A 22223-nucleotide genomic window follows, 5' to 3' on the forward strand; every position below is an offset into this window, starting at 1 on the left:
TTTTGTAAAGGACCTCAAGACCTTTTAATCTATGAAGAGTATTTGATTCTACTATTTCTGGAATTTCAGAAGATTTTTTAAGTTTTAGCCTATTTGACCCCTTTTGGCCCCTGGGGGTCAGTCGTGGAAAAATTGTTAATGGGATTCAATGGCCATCTTATACTGATAATTCTGACAACATTTGACTTATTTCCTATGACAAATGACCAAATAATGCTCAAAAATGTCTTTTCCCTATATAAACTATAGGAAACTTGACTCCCTCCTTAGGGGGGAACGCGAGACCCCAGGGTCATATAATTCACAATTTTTGTAAAGGACCTCAAGACCTTTCAATCTATGAAGAGTATTTGATTCTACCATTTCTGGAATTTCAGAAGAAGCTTTTTGAAGTTTTAGCCTATTTGACCCCTTTTGGCCCCACCCTTCAGGGCCCTGGGGGGCTGGGACCAAATAATTTACAATTTTGGTTGACCTTTGGCTATGGAAGGTTTCTGCAAAATTTCAACAAATTTGGTTTAGTAGTTTTGGAGAAGAAGTCGAAAAAGTAAATTGTTTATCGTCATACGACACACGACGACGGACAAAAGGCGATTAGAATAGGTCACTTGAGACTTCGTCTTAGGTGACCTAAAAATGGTATAGGGAAATATGATCACCTTGTCAACAGCCTCTTTTACTAGTAATATTAGTAAGAAAGAATGATAAACCTTGATTGATGGCAAATCCAGTGTTACTGTTACTATAAACCCGACTTCTGATGTTAAAACCAAAATTTAAAATATTTCCATAATACAGAGTCAAAGGTGTTTTCAAAATCAATCATTGGTAACATTGTTTTCTTCAGCAAATTCCAAATCATAAACTTATCTGGTGTAGTTGCCAATATAAATATCAACCTGAAATAAAACCTGTTTCATCATCACTGATTAATTCTTTTAAGTTCAGTTTTAATTCTTTTTGCTATATGGGCCCTGAAACTATTTCATAAACAATATATAAAGGTGAAACCAGACACTTTAATTTTTATAAACTGTCAAGTTATATCTCCCTTGGAATCAATGATAAAATCCCTTTATTAACCACAATTAATGGACCCGAAAATAACAGAGCGCAGCTAGATGTTATGGTAACCATGAAGTGTGCAATGTGAATTTTATTAAAATAATGGAACATGTTTTTTGGTTTATTTTTCTGATTAGGTATTCACACTACCTTTCTTGCCCCCAACCCTCATTTGTGAAGAAATTGTATTTCTGAAATAGATATTCCGTTTTTGGTCAATTGTTTATACTGGAAGCTGGGTCAGGGACAAAATCTATAAAGCTCTTTTCCTTATGATGTTTCTGACTGAATTTAGTTTCTATCCATGCAGAACCAGTAGTGATTGAAATTAATTACCAGGGTACTTTGATTTCCCCTATTGGGCCCCTCCCCAGTGATGTCAGTGTGGACCAATGTTGTGACATAGCATAAGCTAACTGGATCTTGGGCCAAGTCAGCTACTTTAAACCAACTGATTTAATTTTGCAATCTAGACTTAGGATTCCACTTTATCTGAAACACTTTTGCAATAATTTATTTTGCTATTTCCTATTAACCACATCATATGCTAAAACAAGTTGGTTTATAGTAGTAAAATTTGATGACACATATACCCTAAAAATAATTCAACACATCACACGTTTCATAGTTTATTGAGATATCTCCATTCAAAGATTGACTAGAGCATACCTCCGTTTTCACAGACACAATCTTCATTCATATGTTTCACTAGTATAAATAGAATCAATTTAATATGGCATACATCCTATACCAAATATGGTATTAATTTAAAGTTCAAACAAGTCTTCTGCTTGAATATGCATTTGAAAATTTGTTATGGTTAAAAAAACATAGCCTGTCCCAAGTAATAGGATATAGTAGTGCTCAATATTCTACAAGTTGTAGTACTCCCAGTATCATAATAATTTCAAACCCTGAGGTTCAGTGATATTTAGAACATAGTGGAGCAAAATAAGTTAAGTATTTGAAACAACATTCACATTTAAAATTTCACAAAGAATATCGACAAAGAAAAGAACACAAGGAGCATAAAACTGCATTATATGTCTATATGTATGTATGTTTCAATAGGAAAACCATTAGTTTGATTTTGGCATACTTGTTTCAGCTATAAAGGATGAACCGACATGGTCTCCATAGTTTTAGGTGGGGAACAATACATTGTAGTGAAAATTTACAGAAAGCATTTTATGCCAAAAATTTACTGTTGAAGCAATATCTTTGATAAAATTAAAAAAAAAAAAGAAGAGAAAAATGTTTTAGCATAACAAGGGCACCACATATGTAATAATGTACATGTTTTATTAATCCATCACTACTCTGTCACTTTTGTATATCTGGGTTGTTTTCATTTATACAGTTGGCCGTTTGTCAAAGTAATTATGTCATGCATAAATCCTGACATATCTGCAGATTTTAATTTAGACTTATGAGGACTTTTGTCAATGCTCATCTGAAAACAATTCACAAATGAATAACTAGGTCCAACCAGGCAAACCGTATTAACGAAAACACAGCTTTCATTACACAGCATTTATGCTTGTCTTTAGAGTATACAAAGATTACTGCAAGCAGTTGAAAACATTTATTGATAAAAATTTAATTTGCATCAACATTAGATATTCCGTCTTTGCATATTACAGAGTTCGTTCCCTTGCGGGTAGGTATTGATTGTTACGTCATTATTATGTGAGCGCAATTCACGTCGTTTTCTCTGAAAAGTATGAAGTTACGCTCACAAAAACACATGACGTCACAATCGATACAACCCGCAAGGGCAGATAACTCTGTAATATGCAAATACAGAATAGTCTTGAGGAAACTTTAACAAGATCTAGAACAGTATTTTGACATCAGTTTATGTTGATTGGTGGTCATCATTTAACAAAATACACTCCTGGGTTGAGGTTTGCATTAATATCGAATTTATCAAGAAATATAGCTATTTAGAGGATATATATAAGAATTATTTTTAAACTCCCAAACAGTTATTAATAGTTAATGTGTTCTTAACATTTTACATCAATTTCATACCTTACACAACCCAGGAAAAACACTATATGAAATAGGTATGTGGAAAATGAAAATACAATGTGCATATGAATCCATCTTAACTTAAGTTGTGAATTTAGATTGTGTTTTATTGTAAGAAATGTTAGCAACATTTCTAACCAAATTTGGTATATTCCGCATACTAAAAAGATAAACTATTATACTAGGGAAAAATTTCCAACTCATTTCTTGGAAACTCAACACTCTCGCTTTCTGTCTCTTACATCCAAAGGGCTAGACACAGCATTAAAACCATATATTTACAATCAATTTCACATGGTCTAAAATGAACACAAGAATCCAACTTATACATCGCTATTTCTAGCATTATATACATATAATTTATATTATACATCACGGATGTTGGATAACGGAGAAATAAAATCTAGCTGTTTCTGGTTATAAGCAGTTTACAGCTTATAAAGTACAAACATGATTGCTAAAATACAAACAGACAAAGACGTACTCTCACCTATTTCTGTTTTACCATACAATTGTATACCAACAAGATAGAAGGATGATTCAAATTTATGAAATGATTTGTGTCCTATCACTTCATTGCTCAATCGGTCATAATTTTCCCCAGAAGAACAGAGCATTCATTTTCACAATGCACAATTCAAAGAAACAAAACTTAACATCCTAATAATATCAGTACTTTTATTCTATTTCGCCTTCCTCTAGTGTTTCTGGGTCTCTTGGTGGGGGTTCTACCTCAGATTTCGGTTCACTTTCTCCATTTGTCACTGGTTTAACCACCGGCACTATATTATCTGAAGGAGGAGCAGGTTGAACCTCCTTTTCTAGTTCTGGACCATTCTCATTAGTTACTACATTGTCTGGAACATTTTCTACTACAGGTGGAGGTGGAGCAGGGGCTACTTCCCCTTCCTCCTGAGAAGCATTTGCCTCTCCACTCTTGATACCTCCTACATCACTATCTTCAACACATTTATCTGGTAACACTGCCGAAGGTGTAGGTGCACTTTCTTGTTCAGTGTTTGTCACATCACTCCACCTACTAGCTCTCCGTGATCCCCTGTCACGGTCCTGATCACGGTTATCACGGTCCCTTCTATCCCTACCTCGATCTCTGTTGAAACCTCCATCTTGCTCATTGTCACGATCACGTCCCCTATCTCTGAACCCTGGACCATCTTCATTATCCCTGTCCCTACCCCTGTCTCTGAATCCCATATTGTCCTGCTCATCCTCCCTGTCCCGTCCCCGCTCCCTGAAGCTGTCCTGGTCTCTGTCACGTCTATCCCTGCCTCCGCGGTCTCTGTTACCCCAGTCATTTCTACCCCGGTCATCTCTATTATACCTGTCATCACGTCGGTCCCTCCTATCAAAGTCTCCACGTCTGTCATCCCGACCCCCAAAACTATCCCTACCCCGTCCCCGTCGCCCACCTCGGCCTCCTCTATCCCTTCTATTAAAGTCTCTCCTAAATCCACCATCTTGAAAGTCATCCTCTTTATCATCATCTCCCCAATTTTGCCCCGAAGGACCACTATCCTCTTTACTGAATGGAGGGTGTCCTCTATCAAAATTTTCTTCCTTTCTGAAGTTGTCCTCGTCTTCATCATTACGCATTTCTCCATCATGAGCATTCATTCTGCCTCCCATATCAAATCTAGCTCTCATCATATCACCGGGAGGTCCTCTAAAGCCAGGTCTGGGTTGGAAATTGCCAGGAAACCTTTGGAAAGGCATTCCTGGTCTGTTACCCATGAAACCTGCTCTGGGTCCCCCAGGTCCACCTGGCCCTGGGGGACCTCCTTGAAATCCTCTGGGTCCCATATTGCCTGGCATTGGTCCCCGAGGACTCATGAATCGATTTGACCCATCAGGTGGTCCTCCCATTCGTGGACCCATGCCAGGGCCCATAGGGCCATTCATGTCCATTAATGGCCTGGGTCCACGGAAATTTGGGGGAGCCAAACCAGGATTAGGTGGGTGCCCGAGACCTGGCCCCATACCTCTACCAGCCCCTGGGGGAGGAACAGAGGGACTCACATTGTCTTGTGATGTAGCTGCCTGCACTCCCTGAGATCCAAATGGTGGCATACCACCAAATTCTTGTTTCGACTGAGAACCACTACCACCAGCATTATCACGATCATCAGTGTCCAGTTCATCTGAGAACTCAGAAGGTGGCGGAGGTTTTGACTGTTGCTGCCAGTCACCAGGAGGGCGACCAAGAAGAGATGGTTTATCATCGTTTTTATCGGCAGGATTCACATTAAATGGAGGTCTTAGTCCCAACAATGATGGCTTGGGTTGTATTTGAGGTTGTTGGATCACACCTTGTGTTGGATTAAACAGAGGCATTCTAAAGCCTTGTCCTGGTGGCAGATTGATTCCAAAGCGTTGAGGGAATCCAGCCCCAGCAGGAAATCCTGGGCGCAGAGCAGCGTTGATGGCAGCTTCTGACACATGGGGCATTCCACCCGTGTTAGTGAACACAGTAGAAGGAGGCATCCCTGCAGATGATGTAATCTGTGTTATACCTCCGGCAGTTGATATTTGACCAATCTGTAATGACAAAAGTGGTTCATCACGCAATTTGTTTCCAAACAAAGACTTCTATCTTGTCTCTGATTTCTCGTTCAAAAACACAAATTATTGCATATGATACAAGATTTTCTACTAAAGTATCAATGGCCGTATTACTGATCATAGACAAACCAACATCTAAAATTTGACAGTTGGCTTAGAAATTATGTCTTTACAAGCGATGACAAGAAATTGAATGATGTATTTAGTCTAATAAGTAATTAGGGATATCTCTATCAAAGTGGAATATTTTGGCATTATCAACAAAGTATGCCACACTAGCCCAGAAGTTTTGTATATATATATATATATATGAGATGGCCTGAAAGGCCTGAAAATGTTAGCGAAAAGGAATGCCGTGTTGATATATTTTTTTCTTAATATCTACTGATGCACAACGTCTTTTAAAAGTTTAAGTATATATATATATATAATATATATATATATGTGTGTGTAAATTACCTGTGGCCTGACTGTAGGCATTCCACTTGGGAGGGGTATCATACCCGGTACAGACGGCTGGCTGGACTGTAACTGTGGAGGCATGCCAGCCATGGTCATTTGTGGTGGCATCGCAGGCATCTGTCCTGGAATTCCTCCTGGCACCATCATGTGCTGCATCACTCCCATTTGTTGCATGACAGAGGTAGGAGGTAGCATGCCTGTTTAGAATCCAACAGACATATGTTTTGTTATATTACTACCTACTAGGTTGCAATTATGACATCATTATTAACACTCTTTACCCCTTTTGTGATGAAGTAATTATGAAACAGAGGAGAATAAAGATATGTATTTTTAATCACAATGACTTATTCCACTTTAATTTTTAACTAGACTGGAATGAACTTTTAGGTTTTCTTTGCTAATTTCAAAACTGTTTGAAGGTAGCAGTCATACTGTCCAGCATAACAAGTGTTATCCTCATTGACAAGGAACTGACCAGGGACAGGCGGTGGGAATTGGCTTCCTGGAGGGGCACTGGTGGGCGGTCCTGGCAGTCCCATAGGGGTTGGTCCCTGGTTGTTTGGTAACGGTGGGTGTGGTGGGGGAGCCTGTTGACTTTGTTCTTCAGCAACATCCGGCTTCTCTCGTCCAATAAGGGAGCCTGCATCAATAAGGTAATCAATATTTAATTTCTACAAATAATGTGATTAACCGACTATAAGTAATTTGGTTGGTCTTCAGAGGTTTGTTACAACAGTGTTTAACTGTAAATATAAACTAGAACTGTCATCCAGGAGGCCATCTACATTGTATAAGGGTTACTGCCACCAAGTTTCATTGAAATTCCTCCAGTAGTTTAGAAAAAGTAGTCCATCAATTGTTGTGTGTACAGAAGGACAGCCTCAATCCACGATATCCCCAATTTTGGATTAATAATAATTAATAACTTAGTTTACTAAACCTATTGGAAAGACTCATCTCTGTTAAATGTCTAAAACATGAATATTTACTTGCTAAACTAAACAGTGTTGTTCTGACACATGTGTGGGAATGGTGGGTAATTAATTTAAAATGAAGCCATGTATTCACAGGGCCTTAAATGAGTTTTAAGAATTCTTCCAGTATTCTTGATGGGGCGAATTTGCTTCATAATACTTCAGAAACTAATGCAAATTCAAACTGCAATGAAACGGCGTAAGAAGTATTTTTGGCATCCATATTACATATGACTCTGCACATATGCCTCTATATTTCATTCAACTAGACACTTGATACTTTAAAAATCCAATTCTCTACAATATAGCAGATAGAGCCGGGATCAGTTTTTTTTTCTCTTCTAGCGGGAGGTCAAAGGTCAGAATATGGGTTGCAGTGACATGGTTTTGGTAGGAGACTTTTAACAGGATATGCAAATAACAAGAATTCCACGGAAGTGGATGTGTCGCCTGCACAGCATCACAAAAAATAGTTATTTACAGTTGAAAATATTGTTAATAATTTAGGTGAGGTAATCAAGTTCCATATCTCTTACAAATATTGATGGATTTTGAAAAGTATCGAACCCATCTAAGATCTCATTGATATAAAGCAATATACCAAATTTGGTTGAAATCGGACAATAAATACTAAAGTTTTCAAGTGGAAGCCGTGTTTCGACTATTTTAAGGTCCCGTAACTCTTGCAAATATTGGCAGATTTTGACCAGTATCGAACCCATCTAAGATCTCATTAATATAAAGCAATGTACCAAATTTTGTTGAAATCGGACAATAAATATCCAAGTTATTGAGCGGAAACCATGGATTTTTCTGTTTTGATGATTTTAAAGTCCCGTAACTCTTGAAAATATTGACAGATTTTGACCATTATTGAACTCATCCAAGATCTCATTGATATAAAACAATTTATGAAATTTGGTTGAAATTGGACGATAAATATTTAAGTTATCGAGCGGAAACCATGGATTTTTCTGTTTTGACGATTTTAAAGTCCCGTAACTCTTGCAAATATTGACGGATTTTGACCATTATCGAACCAATCCGAGATCTCATTGATATAAAGCTATATACCGAATTTGGTTGAAATCTGACAATAAATACTTCAGTTATCACACGGAAACCGTTTCCCGGACGCCGCCGCTGACGCCGACATAGTGATACCTAAGTGTCGCCCTTGCGTTGCAGGCGACACAAAAATGAGTTAATTCATCTGATATATCTTTAATTTGTATATACCTTTGAGGTGCTCAGGTAATGTCTCTTCATCAATGATTCCTCCTTCTATTAAGTTACTGAGATCATCTGGTAGTTTACTCCAGGGAATGTAGGTTGTGCCTGCATCCACATCCCATTTATCCCTAAACTCAGACTCCTTTACTCCTATACCTGGAGCCCATGCAACCTATAAACAAATATCTAAAGTATATAACTACAGAAATTAGCACCTACTGATGTTAACAAGGTCATTCAACATGAGCTTTTTGAGAACAGCTAAGCTTGTCTCTGACAGAGTGCATTTTTGCCATCTGAAGTTTACCCTAAATGATTGTCCATATCCAATACCAACACTAGGGTGATTTCATAAGCCAAATGCATGATGACCAAAACATCCGATATTAGTTTCATTGGTTTGAAATTTGCGGCTGATAATCCGTATCCAGAAATTTTATTTGGTTCTTTTCCTTAATTAGGCTAGGATAACAAATCAGTACTTACTCTCAAGTCTGATCCATTGAGCTTGTATCCTTTCAGTCTGTCTAATGCCTTGTTGGCATCTTTTCTCCTGGACATACACACAAATGCGCACCCTCTTGGAGGTATAATCTTTAAGAAATCAAAATGAAATGTATACAAATTTTAGCACACATACACATGTTGGGGTCCTGATATCAATACCAGCATCCACAACAAAATTTGTTGCTACATGTTTGGAAAATTGCAAAATATTGTTGTTATCGGCTACTTTCAACGCTGATCACTGTTTAAACCATGTTTAAGTGAATGCCAACCCAAGGAATCTCTATAGTATCGGTATGATCGTTTTCCGCTGTGCTAAGAAACAATTTTTATTATAACCCTAATCTTACAGTAAAGATATCTGCAAACACATGCTAATTTATGTTTTCTGTTTCTATTCTATTTTGATAATTGGTTAATGAACAGAATGGCATTGTCACCGTACATTAACAGATTTTGTGGTCTGTGTGAGCGATAAATAGAATCTTCATGGTTACATAATATGAAAATAAATTTGTTTAACAATTTTATAAGCCACTTACCTAAAGGCTCATGGCATATCAAGTTACTGAACTGATTTCAAACCTCACAGCCACCCATGTAAGATCCTCTATTTCTACTTGACTTTCCCAGTGAGTCAAACATTCATTACTTACATGTAGTGTTTCCACAGTTCCATATTTGTCAAGTTCCTCTCGTAATTCATCTTCTGTAGTGTTTCCACAGTTCCATATTTGTCAAGTTCCTCTCGTAATTCATCTTCTGTAGTGCTTTTTGCCAAATGTCCAATGAAAAGTGTTGTAGTACAGACTGAAAATGTCAATTTGTAAATTAACATAGAACAGTGCTATTTACTAAGAAATGTCCACAACATAAATGATAATGCTTCTATATATCCAAATAGAATTGGACTGAACACACATGATAACACTATATACTTAATAAGTAATCCCATTCATGTTCCATGGAGGGGGCAAAGTCTTTATAGAACTGAAATGTGGGGTGCTGCCGTGGCACATTATATTTGATCATTGTATTCCACTTTATGCCCTATACTAGGCTGCTAGACACTTTGGCTACAGCGGTTAATGAAGCAAACAATCGTGAGTTATTTTATTATTTGAACAAAAAGTAGAACATTTACTGCTGAGACATTCTTCTTTGATTGATGGTAGACCCTTCTTTCTCCTTTCTCTTTCTCGTTCCCTCTGTTTTTCCCTTTCCCTGTCACGGGACCTACAAAATTTACATACTAGGTTAAATCAAAACCAACTGCAGGACCAGTTGTTGTCAGATGTTTTCAAAATTATCAATCACATAGATACTTCTATTAGTTATAAGGCCTTCCTTTCCAAATAAGTACAGTGCAATCAGCATAAAATAAAAATGTATATGTCTTTTTCAAGACTGTATTGAAACTTTATAGATAGCACATTATTTACTACTGAACACTATTTGCTGAATACTTAAACATGTAAACAAAATCTGTTACGTTTACTAGTGTTTTACAAACCTAGATCTTCGATGTCTATCTCGTGACCTTGACCTTCTACGTCTGTCTCTGGATCGGGACCTTGTCCGTCGTCTTCTTTTAGGTGTTCTGTAAGATAAATGAGGAGCAATATGATAAGATAGGGTAGCAATTTAGGAATCAATCTGTTGCAAGAATATAATCTACTTTCACTCGATGGAAGTTTTAACAGATAACTACCTAGAGCGTGATCGATCTCTTGATGACTGTTTTGATCTGCGGTGTTTACGATCCCGATCTCTATCATCCCTGTGCCTCTCCTCTTCCAAGGGCTGCTGAGTCCGTTCATCTATGTCCTGATAATCATCTGGAGGAGGCTGGTGATCAGGCATCATTGGGTACCCAGGCTGCATAGGAGGGGGAGGGTGTGGCTCTGGGGGCATCATGGAGGGTGGCATCTGTGCCATATGAGGCTGATAGAAACAAAAACATTCAAGAACTCTTCATTTGATGTCTTCTGTGACATCTTCTAATTTTTCTTTCAGTTTTTTGAGTGAAAGTGCCTGTTATATAAATAGAACTTATGGTTGTTCAAATTGCCATCATTGGTATCTGTTGTAAATAGAACTTACAAAGAGATTTGACCCGAGTTTGGATAAAATATCAAATGTGCATATGTCAGATATCCCCCGAATACATCATCTCATTGTCTGACCTTAGCACGAGAACGGTACATTTGTCAGCAATGTGATTATCGCCATTCATCAAACAAGGATACAAAAACACATAGCCAACTCACCTGTCTAATTTGCTGGTCAAATTCTGCCTGTTGTTGTAATAGCTTCTGCATACTCAATTCATTTTGTATTTGCTCTGTCTTCTGAATAGTTTGGGACATCTGCTGAATTTGTTGCAAGAACGCTGGGTCATTTAAAAGATTTGGCACTCTGAAAATACATTGTATGCTATAATCAGAACCTTGTATGAATCCAGCATATAAGCACCTATATTTGGAAGGCTAGTCGTTAGGCCCATCCATGTTATCTGTTTTATATATTGCCACATTTAAAATCACAGTCTGGTTTCATATTACAGTAAAACAAGTAAATTAAGCCACCTTATACCTATTCTCATCACTCACTCGATATCAACATGTGAATGATTTACTCGTTGCAACATAAATTACACTTCACTGTGTATTGGTTTGTTTAGTTTTACGTCCTATCAACAGCCAGGGTCATGTAAGGACGTGCCAGGTTTGTTGGTGGAGGAAAGCCGGAGTACCCGGAGAAAAACCACCGGCCAGCGGTCAGTACCTGGCAACTGCCCCACATGGGATTCGAACCCGCATCCCAGAGGTGGAGGGCTTGTGGTAATATGTCGGGACATCTTAACCACTCGGCCACCGCGGCCCCTTCACTGTGTAATGATTACTGCAACCTATAAGTATTCCATTGAAATCCCTCTAGTAATTTAGAAATAGTAATCAATCAATCGTTTTGTTACAAAGGGGCAAAAATGGTGTTAGTATTCAAATATACATTATGTGGGGGTAGGGTCCATAACAAATCTCTAGGGACTAAATACATACTTAATTATAAGCATATTCATTAGAGCTCCTCCACTAAACAAGAGATCCCTGATGGATCTTGGCGCCCACCAAAGAATGTTCTACATCTGACAATGGAAAGAGGATCTTTTCTCTGCTTTTCAAACTTTTACTACATATTACTACATATGAAATTTAAGAAAGATCCTTTCAGTACTTTCTGAGAAAAATAAACACTAACAAAGTTCAATAATCAAAAATCCAAGATGGCTACCTGTCGGCCATCTTGTTGGCAGATCAGTCCCAAAATGCAATATGCATAACTAGGGCCCTAAGGAAACCTACATATGAAATTTGAGAATGATCCCTTTGGTACTTTCAGAGAAATAGTGATAACAAAATTTTAACAATCAAAATCCAAGATTGCTGACCTGCAGCTGACCTGCAGCCATCTTGTTCACCGATCAGTCCCAAAATGTAATATGCACAACAAGGGCCCAAGGGGAACCTACATATGAAATTTGAGAATAAACTCTTCATAACTTTCTGAGAAATAACGATAACAAGAATTGTTAAGGGACATATGGACGGAGGAAAAGACGACGGACCACAGAGGCGATTTGAATAGCCCACCATCTGAAGAAATCACAATAAACAATGTATTGAAATCGGAATAGACATTGATTAAAAAATTTAAGATTCTTTTTATAATCATTGGTTTTCTGAAGCACAAGTGGATCTGTATGCACTTAATTCAGAATTTGTCACAGAAAAGAGTTACATTATTAACATTTTCCTACCATAAGTTACACTTGTGTCATACCTACAATCGGAAAATGAAAAGCAGCTCCATTTGTCCCAAAACATTATTGTAATTTCCTTTTATCTTGTTTCAAACCGAAAGTATGCCCAGTATTGACATGAAAACCCATTTCCACATTGAACACATCACATTGTTTATCTAGTTCCTTTGACACGCAAAAACAGACCACTCCAAACACTATTTTATTATGTAATTACAATCTATATGTAACACTTATACTACTAAGGGTAGTATTAACTAGGGAAACAGACAAGTTTCATTTTACTTGGATCATTGGACAGAAGCAAATTTAGTTGAACAGAAGTATAGGACCATTGATAGAAGTTTTTTCTTTACCGACATCAACCATGCATAGAAATGATATTTCTGAGAATGCCACCATGGATAGAACAAAAAAATACTGGAGTCCTGGGGTCAGGATGCTTTTTTTACTGGAAAAACCCTAATTCACATATTACATTATTGGTGAGAAATTGAATTACCATGTTATAGCCATATTTGTTGTAATGGTTTTCCATTAGCTTTATTATGCAGTTGTGATTGTATAACATGTTCTCCTATACTTACCCACCACCCCCTCCTCCACCAGGCATTCCGTGCTCGTCTTCATCGTCACTTTCACCATAGTCAAAATCTAATAATTTCTGGAAAATACAAAAAAATCATTAGGGCAACCATGCTAGGCCTAATTAGGATGTGTACGTAATTTATTAATGAACAGTAATAAATCTCCTGTGGTGTGTGCATTGACCCATGTAAAAAATGTACGATATAGGCACTCAGGTGAGCTTGGGTCCCGGCAGTCACATTGTTCTATTTGCCCGCAAGCATTTACATGTGGTGTTGAAGGCAACTCCAGGTAAAATCTGGGGGCTCACCAAGGGATATTTTACGATGGCCCAACCGATTGTTTATGATGGCGCTGAACATTTAATGATGACGCTGCATGATTTAACGATGGCGGCCCACCATCATAAAACAGGTAATGGATAACACTGTTTCTAGGACAAAATTGTACCATTATTGTGCAGTGAACTGTTGCTTAATGTGCTGCATCTATTATTAAATTTGTGTAAAGGTAGAATCTGCCTAGAACCAGCAGAACATCTACTCAAGATACCGAAGTGTTGCAAAAGTAGACATCTGGACATTCACACTTAGCTTGTGAACTGCCACTTTTTCCTCAACTTGATAAATATATACCAGTGAATTCAAATAAAGATCTACTGATGACAACAGTATTTTGTCAAAACTAATCCACTGTTTCTCTGTACCTTTGCCAAGTTTGATTGAATATAATATGTTTTAGATAAATATTCCGTAAGTATTATATCAAAACATCCAGAATTTTTTTTTTTTTTATTGAAGATGAACAGCGCTTTAATATTGTTCAAATTAAGTTTTTTTCTCAACACTTATTTTTGTAGTCAGGAGGACTGACAGAAACATTATAAAACACAAGTTTTGCATTTTATTTCAAAAAGTGCTTCCGATAGCAAGTGATTTTATTGAAACGCCATCCTGGCACAGAAGTGATTTTATTTTGAACACACCATGGCACATACTATTTTTCAAAGTGCCTTCCCTGGGTGCCATATATGTTTTGCTGGAACAGCCCTTAACATTTTTTTTATCTAGTTGACCTTCAATCTATGAAGAGGATTAAATTATATAGTAAGAATTTTTCTTTCTTTTAAATTTTGTCTCAGGTGACCTTAAACCTACACACTAACAAATGTTATCAGTACTTTTTAAATTTTGAGACAAACTAAGATTACCAGTCACCAAAATCTGGGAGAGAGAGAGTGGTTTTCTTGCAATTATTTCTATTACCTTGTTAAACCCTCCTTCAGTGGACTTGTCACCCTTGTTGAGAAGCTGGTTGGTGAGAGTCTGTATGTGGGAGAGAAGGTTGCTGTCGATAGCGTGAGAGGAGCCTTGTTGAGATGGAGCTTGTTGCATCAGCTGAGTCTGCTGTATCAACTGTTGCTGCAGTAGCTGAAGCTGTTGTAGCTGCTGCTGCTGGGCACTTAGACTAGTGGCTCCCTGATAGAAACAGACACATATTTAATTAGGGCTGGTATGAGTACCAGGACACAGGTAAGGTTGTGGAAGTAACCAAGTCCGAAAAGGTGTACCCGGGTACACGTCAAAATAGGAACATTCTATCATATGTTTGTGTATACATAAAACTCAAAGTAAAGTAGTACAAAATCTCACTCATTTGTTCTGTTTCCACTCAAAAAGAATGACACTTCAGTTTACAACACGTTCACTATTTATTTCGCATTAGCGTATTTCAAAAGGAGAATATTTTCCATTACAGACATGCGTACTGTTTACTAAAGTAATGTATGAAAACACAAGACAATCCAAATACAGTCTGCATCACTATCAGAACCTATTCTGTAGTGCATTTTAGAGCCAATATAGGGCTCCATCACAATTTGAAAAAGGTCATATTTTCTCTTATGAGTAGATGCATTTTTTAATGTATACTTCAGATTTAGTTGTAGGTGTGTTAAACAGGACAAAATAAAGAGATATGTAGACCAAAAGAACAATAATTTTTTGTTTAAATGCAAATGAGATATGATATATAATTCATACCCGATCATACCCTACCGTTTGGGTCTGCTGTAATAACTGGGTGACGGTATTGAGCATGTCATTCTGAGACGATATTTCCAAGCCCTCTCCACTTCCCTCGCCACTGTTGGGCTGTGGTGGTGCAGCCTGAGAAGCGGCACTTGGTCCAGCCTTATTGGCTGACAGATTGTCCACAGCTCTCTGAGCTACAAAATCATTAATACATCTATAAAATTTGCTACTCTATGAAATCATAGTCTATCTAATTAGGCCACAGTTGTGTGTTTCTTTCTTTCTTGCATCCTTATGATTTTCAAATTTTGAAACCAACCAGTCAGCAGTGTGAAAAAAATAACAAAATTCTCCTAGACAACTACAGCTTTGTTAAGGTTCCAACAAGTACAATTTAATTACATCAATTTATAATTGTTCTCCAAAAACCAATTGCTTCATTACAATTTATTAAATTTCGAGAAGAGTTTTATTTTATAATAATTTTTACATCTTTGAAGATGGTAGACCAAATTCTTTCCCTGTTACACATTTATTAGTTCAGTTCCTGAAGATGCTAGTTTTTCACTCTAAGGACCTCAAACCTACTAGCATGTGACCGTTGCCTCATTCATGTAATAATGCTACAAAATAGTAAATAGTTAATAGGAAAACAAATTTTGAAGGACCATCCCTGGTGTTAATTCAATTTCAAATCAATAGTCTACATCTTTAGTGATGAAGATTTTAATGACAGGTCAATGTAATTCTGAAATGCAATGATTTACCATTACAAATTTAATAAATTCTGAGGTAACATGCTTTTAAAATAGCCTTACCAGCAGCTACAAGATTCATGTCATTGGAATCCACAGCTAAATCCAGTAAAGGCTGTACTATCTCACTTTGAAAAACTCCATTTTTCTGCCACAAGTTCAGTACTCTGATAACCTTACTCTGAAATAAAAAAATTTGTTGGATATCTCAAAATACATTTAAATTAATTTTATTTGCTTAATCACATTGTTGTTTAAGATCTAAACTTATTAAAAAATATTCCTTAAAAATAAGGCATACAAGTTTTGCCATTCTTTAGCAGGTAACATTACAATAATGTATTCTGAAATATTGACTTTTCATAGTCTTAGATTGACTTTGCATAAACAAAATCTCAATAAGAGACACGAGACAGAGAATATGTTTACTGATGATTTATTATTATCACCTTACAACAGCTTTTAGTGTTTTATTGATGATCGGCAATAATCGATTAACTGGCTAGATGACCCTAAACCGATCCAATGATCGATTGAAAATGTCATAATCGATCATCGGGAAAAAAAATTAAACTCATTGGGAATCAAATATTTTTCTATTAAAAACCTAAAATACACTGAAAACTCCCTAACATTCCTCCATGTCAATAATTTTCACCAAATACAGTCAAAAACAGGCCAGAAATTTTTGTTTTCAACATTTCTAAAAAAGAGGGCACAAAATTCTCTTTTAATAGACAAGAATATAGGCAATTTGAATAGTTAAAATTGTTCCAACAAGTACAATTTAATTACATCAATTTATAATTGTTTCTCCCAAAACCGATGATCGATTGACCATTTTGCTGCATTACAATTTATTAAATTTCGAGAAGAGTTTTATTTTATAATAATTTTTACATCTTTGAAGATGGTAGACCAAATTCTTTTCCCTGTTACACATTTATTAGTTCAGTTCCTGAAGATGCTTGTTTTTCACTCTAAGGACCTCAAACCTACTAGCATGTGACCGTTGCCTCATTCATGTAATAATGCTACAAAATAGTAAATAGTTAATAGGAAAACAAATTTTGAAGGACCATCCCTGGTGTTAATTCAATTTCAAATCAATAGTCTACATCTTTAGTGATGAAGATTTTAATGACAGGTCAATGTAATTCTGAAATGCAATGATTTACCATTACAAATTTAATAAATTCTGAGGTATCATGCTTTTAAAATAGCCTTACCAGCAGCTACAAGATTCATGTCATTGGAATCCACAGCTAAATCCAGTAAAGGCTGTACTATCTCACTTTGAAAAACTCCATTTTTCTGCCACAAGTTCAGTACTCTGATAACCTTACTCTGAAATAAAAAAAATTTGTTGGATATCTCAAAATACATTTAAATTAATTTTATTTGCTTAATCACATTGTTGTTTAAGATCTAAACTTATTAAAAAATATTCCTTAAAAATAAGGCATACAAGTTTTGCCATTCTTTAGCAGGTAACATTACAATAATGTATTCTGAAATATTGACTTTTCATAGTCTTAGATTGACTTTGCATAAACAAAATCTCAATAAGAGACACGAGACAGAGAATATGTTTACTGATGATTTATTATTATCACCTTACAACAGCTTTTAGTGTTTTATTGATGATCGGCAATAATCGATTAACTGGCTAGATGACCCTAAACCGATCCAATGATCGATTGAAAATGTCATAATCGATCATCGGGAAAAAAAAATTAAACTCATTGGGAATCAAATATTTTTCTATTAAAAACCTAAAATACACTGAAAACTCCCTAACATTCCTCCATGTCAATAATTTTCACCAAATACAGTCAAAAACAGGCCAGAAATTTTTGTTTTCAACATTCTATCCACTGCTCATAACAGAGAGGGCACAACAAGCTTTTAATATATAGAATATAGGCAATTTGAATAGAAAATTGAACCGATCATTTTGTGCAATTATCGGATCGGATGAGTCTGTCGATTCCAACCGATGATCGATTATCATTTTTAGCCGATTATACAACACTACACTGTTAATCTTATACCTTTTCCTCATTGGGGCACTTGAGTAAATTTTGGAACGTAGCAACAACATTTTTTGTAAATCTTGGTGCAAATACATCTTTATCCGATCCAAACTGGTGACGGGATTGTCTGACTATGGAATCAATCACATAAAGTCCTGGAACTTTGTATTCGGGCTTACACTGTAAAAGAAAAAAAAAATGTTTATTTTACTAAGTGATGGTTCATAAATCTACATTTATGTCAGAAATAAAGAATTTAACTTCAATTAGATTAGTTTTGCAAAATAGTTTCCCATCATTATTTGATTAAAAAATTATTTATTTACTATTTGCTGTTATTTATGATATTTACGATTCATTAATTTATCAATACTATCTATCTGAATAATGACAGTCTAGTGAATATACAAGTGACTACAATCTTATGTTCCATACATTAGAATGTTATTCCATTAGCACTATGTATACCCAGTAAGTGTATGAGAAGTCTATGGTAGTCAATATATTTTCCTAATTGCTTCATTTTGACATTTTCCCGCCTCGTTTCAAATACATACCTTTTGAATAAACTTTTCCACACTCTGTACAACATGCTTGTAGAACTTAATTGCCTTTATTGCACCTTTTGTTACATTGGCCATTTTTGCCCGAGATATTGGTGGCCGGGTTTCATACAATGAAGAGAGCTGAAAAAAGATAACTTAAGTGATTTTCAACATTCAGCATAAAATGGATATTCATTTTTGGAGCTAGCTAATAAAAATTCTGAAAAGAAAGATGATGGTTTTCATGCTTCCTCCAACTGCCAAGTGATGACAAAACACAACATCAGTCATTCCCTTGATTTTCTCACATATAGTGCAACACTTTATTTAAAGATTAGAAGAAATTTGCATATCTAAGATCTGCTATAAGTTAATAGCTACTTTTATGTTATTATTTTGCTGATGCATTAGTCACAATTTCCAATGATGCGTTTAAATGCCAATGGAGTCTGGATACCGTATAGCTATAGCTACACACTAAAATATTATCTCTCCTGTATGGCATATTTTATTGTGACTGGTCACAGTCACATTCAGGAAGTAATCAAACGATATTGCAAATGCTCACTCAGACATATTTACATACTTTCACCTTGATAGTCAATCACCATTATATACCGTATTTTCCGGACAATAAGTCGCACCTGTGTACAAGCCGCAGAGGCCTTTTTTACGATTTTTTCAGGTTTTGTACACACATAAGACGCACCGTTACATAAGCCGCAACCAAAAGTTAGGCCCATGCACCCACGCAACCCTCTGTGTATACGATCGATCTCTAATGAAGCACGGTAATGCTTATCGATCGATTAGAATCACGAAAACTGTCTGTAAACTTGTTCTGTAAATGTATAACAAATAAAACTCACAATGATGTAAATATCTTTAGCAAAATTGATTTGGTCATGTTTCTGTTCGTTGTTTACTCTGCCATTACGTAAGACTTCTTGTGTGTAAACAAACATGGCGGCCGTACGATTTACGCTTACTCTCTCTCATATTTCAACATGCCGGTTAAAATACTTTCCTCAATATGCATACGATTTTCTTTTATATCTATTTTGATATACTTCGCGTATTAATTATATTGATGTGTATAGGATTACTTTATTATCAAGACTATCATTAACCTAAAATTGACTTCGTTTAGAGTGTTCTCTCTCAACTTGCCATCCCATGATGCAATTCACCGAAGCCTTATTTTTGTAAACTTCCGGATATGATTTCGTGGTGTTTGCCGCTGCAGAGATCGATTAAATGATGTTTTATACGACTGTTTGGTGCTTTTTAACATCGCTATAATGTTCTATATTACATGTAATTAACACTATAAACTTGACTGCCGATTATTTCATTGAAGTCACAGCGACAGGATTCTGAGAAATACACATGTTGACCGTGTGTAACACGTGTGCAAGTTATATTTAGCAGTCATTCAGAAGATTGTTTTTTCCCTGTCTGCGGACATTTCTTTCACTCAAATAATATTTAAATAATATATTTAACTTATTGTTTGATATTTGATGGTTTTTGACGTTTTAGTTATTATTTTCTTGGTAACGATCCTGCAGCAAATCGATAGCGAAATCAGTCCGCCATTGTGTTGTGACTGTAAACAACCACGCTTCAGTCGGCCGATTTTCCATGAATTAAACAATTTTTACGATTGAACATGTATCTGGTACGTTATTATTTTTATCTTTATTATATTTTCATCACATATTATATCGTTTAAACACTTTTACAGTGATATTTTCGATGTATAACTTTACTAAACCGCTATTGTGTTGCGCTAGTAAACAAACACGTTTCAGTCGGCGGATTTTCCTTGAATTAAACAATTTTACGAATGAATATGCATCTGATATGTAATCATTTTCATCGTTAATATATTTTCATTGCATATTTTATCTTTTAAACACTTTTACAGTGATTTGTTCGATGTATAACTTTACAAAACTGGCGAGTAAAACTTACGATTTTCACATGTGAATCACGACGTAATAATGCCAAAACATCGTCAGATTTTGGTTTTCGTCCACAGATAAGTCGCACTGGTGTATATGCCGCACTCCCGATTTTCAGGGAAAAAAGTAGCGGCTTATACTCCGGAAAATACGGTATATATAATTTAATTATTTATATTTTTCTCATCCATATAACAGGTTAGGCACAACCCTGCATATGGATATAACAGTTTTAATTACCTGTTTGAGTAATCAATAAGTTACTCAAAAGAGGAATACTGTGAAAGGAAAACACATAATGTTGTTTTAAAAATTATCATCAAACAAGGGCATCATAATTTTTAGAATGCCTTACATATAAGACTATATTTCTGTGCATGAAAATTCTGTCGTCTCACTTTATTGTAGGATGACAATTTTTGACCCATTTTGATTAATGAAAGTACTAAGTAATGGTGCAATGTCAAAATTATAACGTTTTTTTTATAACAAAAGTTTAAAACAACTTCATGCATTTTTCTTTCACAGAATTCCTCATTTGGGTAACTTATACTCAAACAGGTAACTGCAGTTGCCATAGCTGCAATATTGTAGCTCAAAAGACTTTTAGACAGAAAATAGTATCGTCTTTAGAGCTACAATTGGTACCTATTACTGCTAATGGAGCAAAGTAATGATTATGCAAACCATTATAAAAAAGTATAGAAAATTATGCCCGAGTGATTTTCGGAGGCAGTGTGCCACGACGACACATAGGGACCAATTCGTACCCGGACGAAAGGTATAGTAGGCCGGGTACGTATATTCGTTCTACAGTTGCCAATATGCAGGGTTGTGCCCAACTTGTATAAAACAATATAAATTCAGCCTAACAAACTTTTATTACATATTAAAAGTGTACATGTAACCTGTCATAATGAATCATTGAATAATGCACTGAAGCCAAAGTTTTACCTTGAATACTTGCCTACCTACTGCATATCTATGTGCAAGAATTTTGGCAAGTTTTTTTTTCTTTGTAGGCCAGTGTGTGGCAGTGAGTCTTCCACACATATGTAAAAACTGGCAACAACAAAGATTTATAGGAGACGCCATTGTGTTGCTAATTTGGCACGAGCACAATGTTAAGAGTATCTACGTCGAGTTTAAAACAATTTCCCTGGACTTGTAAGGTGAACAGAATCTAATCATAAAAAATCGGGTCGAATAATCTAGATAAAAAAAGAACATCAAATTTCTGACGATAAGCGGTGATAGAAGCAAGTAAAAATGATGACAAACTTTGATTAAAACTATTATCGATATATTAGCGTTTTATACACGACAAGGTATGAACAATAACCACGCATCCATGCCGGCTTTATCAGTGCGAGTGGCCACATGGTTAATCGGTGAAGAGTACACGCGGTGATTGCGACCAATGTCTATATTTACCTCATTGTTGAAGGCTCTAACGGCCTCCATCTTGCCGATATTCTTGGATCAGCACGTCAGAATTTGTTTCTACCGGGTGAGAAAGTGTGTTTGTCGACAATTTTAGGCAGTCATAACGCTGGCGTGGTGTCCAATATGGCGGTCACACGCCAACCCATAATTTCCAAATTCACGATTTGTTATA

The 22223-nt window shown here is 36.1% G+C and overlaps 1 protein-coding gene across 1 annotated transcript; it reads right to left on the bottom strand.

The window, feature by feature from the left end:
* Positions 1-1681: 1681 nt before the first annotated feature.
* LOC138323663 (SR-related and CTD-associated factor 4-like) lies at positions 1682-22188 on the bottom strand. Its single transcript, XM_069268436.1, has 17 exons — positions 22040-22188; positions 18651-18779; positions 18112-18273; positions 17287-17404; positions 15312-15496; positions 14535-14747; positions 13269-13345; positions 11129-11276; positions 10570-10802; positions 10372-10458; positions 10003-10094; positions 9570-9668; positions 8838-8947; positions 8358-8523; positions 6620-6784; positions 6139-6338; positions 1682-5655 (listed from the first exon to the last, which is right to left on the bottom strand). The coding sequence occupies exons 1-17, from the start codon at positions 22067-22069 to the stop codon at positions 3778-3780; spliced, it is 4092 nt and encodes a 1363-aa protein (XP_069124537.1). The 5' UTR covers positions 22070-22188; the 3' UTR covers positions 1682-3777.
* Between the last annotated feature and the right edge of the window lie 35 nt (positions 22189-22223).

The sequence above is a fragment of the Argopecten irradians genome, chromosome 1, assembly GCF_041381155.1.
Source record: "Argopecten irradians isolate NY chromosome 1, Ai_NY, whole genome shotgun sequence".
Taxonomy (NCBI): domain Eukaryota; kingdom Metazoa; phylum Mollusca; class Bivalvia; order Pectinida; family Pectinidae; genus Argopecten; species Argopecten irradians.

What these genes read in the sequence shown, in the direction of transcription:
- LOC138323663 (XM_069268436.1), bottom strand. Translation starts at nt 22,069, where the DNA reads ATGGAGGCCGTTAGAGCCTTCAACAATGAG. An exon ending in CTGAAGGAGGGTTTAACAAG is followed by an intron (nt 13,346 to 14,534) that starts GTAATAGAAATA and finishes TGTATTTTCCAG; the next exon opens with AAATTATTAGATTTTGACTA. An exon ending in TGGAACTGTGGAAACACTAC is followed by an intron (nt 8,948 to 9,569) that starts AGAAGATGAATT and finishes TTGATTTCTTAA; the next exon opens with AGATTATACCTCCAAGAGGG.